This window comes from Nymphaea colorata, chromosome 14 (assembly GCF_008831285.2).
Source record: "Nymphaea colorata isolate Beijing-Zhang1983 chromosome 14, ASM883128v2, whole genome shotgun sequence".
NCBI lineage: Eukaryota > Viridiplantae > Streptophyta > Magnoliopsida > Nymphaeales > Nymphaeaceae > Nymphaea > Nymphaea colorata.
The window spans coordinates 321693-324404 of NC_045151.1; the positions used below are offsets into that span (position 1 = coordinate 321693).

Consider the following 2712-nt stretch of genomic DNA (forward strand, 5'->3'; position numbering starts at 1 on the left):
ATGTAATCTCTAACGTTGGATTGAATGTTACGAAATGTATCATCAGTAAAAAAATCAGCCACATAATGTTTGGTAACGCACATGGCAACGTTCAGGCCACGTTACAGAATATCTAAATGTGCTCTCCAATGTCCCTAAATGTGAAATTTCTTGTTGTGTTCGGACAAGGTCATATGCTTACCAGCATTTTAATGAACACACACATTGTCCTTTAGTAAAGAAGATGATCAAACAATGGTAGTTGTAGCATAAAAAAAAAATTGCACAAACTGATGAAGAAGAACCCTAATGAAAATATTAATGAATCTAATGAATTGTGAAAGGGAGAAACTACCAAATGCTTTATGCAAAACAAAAAAAAAAAAAAACTTGTTGGGGGTGCTCCAATAGAAGGAGAAAAAAAAGGGAAAAAGCTTATCGATCGACTGATGTGATTCAACAAGGTCAAAGGTTGATTTGCCGATCTAGCAAACCGTTCATCTTCCACATAAACCGCACAAAATTTTTGGCATATGTGGCACTGGCAACGGCCATAATTGTTGCCAATAGAAGCTCGAGACTGAAGGTTTGATCAAGGCAACTTCCTTTTTATTCCAACAGCTTGATGGGAGAAGAAGAACCAAGTGCTCAGCCCTCCGCCCACTGACAATACACCAAAAATGGCGTGGTGGAGCGAGGTAGGGCGATACAGGCTATGGCATACAATAACCTTGATAACTTAGATTATACTAAAGTATATATAGATTTCAAATTTAATTATTTATGATGTTTTGGGAAGAGAAAAAAAGTTCAAAGAGAAAATTCTCTCTGGCTCAGATATCAATGTCGGCAGATACCTGTAACAATATAACACCAACCCGAATCTCGCAGGCGAACAGTAATCCAAACCAGCCAGTTCTCAATAAGATGGAAGGAGTGCATCCAATAATTCTTCATCCAACTCCAGGGCAGCCATAACATGAGGGAGAAGGCAGACTTCCAGATCCATGCCTGAAATTCTACCATCAAACTTATTGGCACTCCCGCTGAGCACCGCCAACCCTTTCCCCCACCCAAAGTCGCTCCCATACATCTCTAACCATGGGGAGCTGGCCACCATAACATCATTCGATTCAAACCCATTCACATCATACAATTGTATGTTCATGAGCCACTGCCAACCCATGTTGGCTGTTTCCCGCAACACGGTCTCATGCAGCGCCCGGGCTGCCCAACCCAGGTCCTGCCCAAGCAGATCACCCACCTTGGCCTCCGTCGACAAGAATAGCATGCAACTGCCGAAGTACTCCCAGGGCAAAGTTGGGTCCAGCCTCTTTTGAAGCCCGGCTGCAACCTTGCAGGCAGTGATCTGGTCGCCCTGGAGCTTCCGGGCCCATGTTATGGTCCGCCACATGAGCCCAACAAGTGCCTGCAACGACGAGATCTCACCCCTCTGCAGCTTCGAGCGCTTGTTGGCCTTGGCCTTGATCCGGGATATGGCTTGGGCACTGAAGCAGAAGATTCTTTCTCAGACTGCTGGAAGTTTGAGCCTCTCAATGCGGTGTTCAGACAGTGGGAAGTGGACTTGGTGGAGCTCCTTGGGGATCTGGGCTCGCTCCATCAATGGCGGTCGCGATATGGTTTCATGGCCGGCATTGAGCTCAGACCAGGAGTTGAAGAAGTGCCAGAAGGACTCGCCGTCAGCTGTGGTATGGTTGAGGGAGCAGCCTATCAAGACACCGTCCTCCAACTCCGTTACCAGAAATGAATGCATTTCATTAGATGCATCGAACTCAAAATTTCGTTTCATTCTCAAAATTTTCACTCCCAGTAAAACTCATTTTTATATGCCCAAATCCACACATTCAACTTCTCTTTCCCAACCGAAAGCCAATCTAGAACCTTAATCTATTTGATTTATGCAACTTATATTGTATTCCATCCTGTTCATCCCCAATGAACCCACTCAATTAAGGTACAAGACCTTGATTTTAGCTTGACTGTTTTCTTCTAGGCTGCTCTGATCGGCCCAATTACCGTTAAGCTTGACCTGAATTATAAGGGATTGCTTTAATACGGTTAATTTCAAAAAATCAAATCATGTCGACTGCAGGAACCATATTATTCCTATTTCAGCTCCACGTAGAAATATTTTAAAAAATTATTCTGACAAGTCACAGCCTATGCAATCTTGTCTGAAGGACAGTATATGTCCCCAGAATGCAGGCAATGCTATAGCTTTGATTTGAACAAAACCAGTGCTCGTGGAGTAAGCATGCACGCAGTTAGCACAAACCTGAAGAAATATGAAAATGAGCGTTTCAAGTGGCTCAACTTTTACTTCAGTTCTGGTAACAGCACAATGGGCTCCTCAGTAAGAGTTTTTCCAAAACGATCCTCCCTTCTGAAAAAGCAGATTGCTTCATATCTAACCGGCCCACTTGGGCTTTTAATTTTCTATTTTTTTATTAGATAAATTAACATACCGATGTTTATGATATCGAATTGTTTATGGGTGAGAGAGGGAGATGGACATCAAGTAGACGGCTAGAACGTTGTCGACTAAATCATGAATGCTTTTGTCCTTTGCCGCAGATAGAAAATTGAGAACAATGATTCAACTTTCGGCCTATTTTTACAGATAATGCACATGACGACCGTTAGTAAAATTACACAAAACTGTTGACTTGATAAAATAAACATGATCCAAAAATGTTAAAATATGCTCCAAAG

At 42.6% G+C, this 2712-nt stretch overlaps 1 protein-coding gene across 1 annotated transcript; it reads right to left on the reverse strand.

Moving 5' to 3' along the window:
* Positions 1-898: 898 nt before the first annotated feature.
* Positions 899-1753, reverse strand: LOC116267630 (uncharacterized acetyltransferase At3g50280-like). The gene is made up of 2 exons (XM_031649486.1): positions 1551-1753; positions 899-1487 (listed from the first exon to the last, which is right to left on the reverse strand). The coding sequence occupies exons 1-2, from the start codon at positions 1751-1753 to the stop codon at positions 899-901; spliced, it is 792 nt and encodes a 263-aa protein (XP_031505346.1).
* Between the last annotated feature and the right edge of the window lie 959 nt (positions 1754-2712).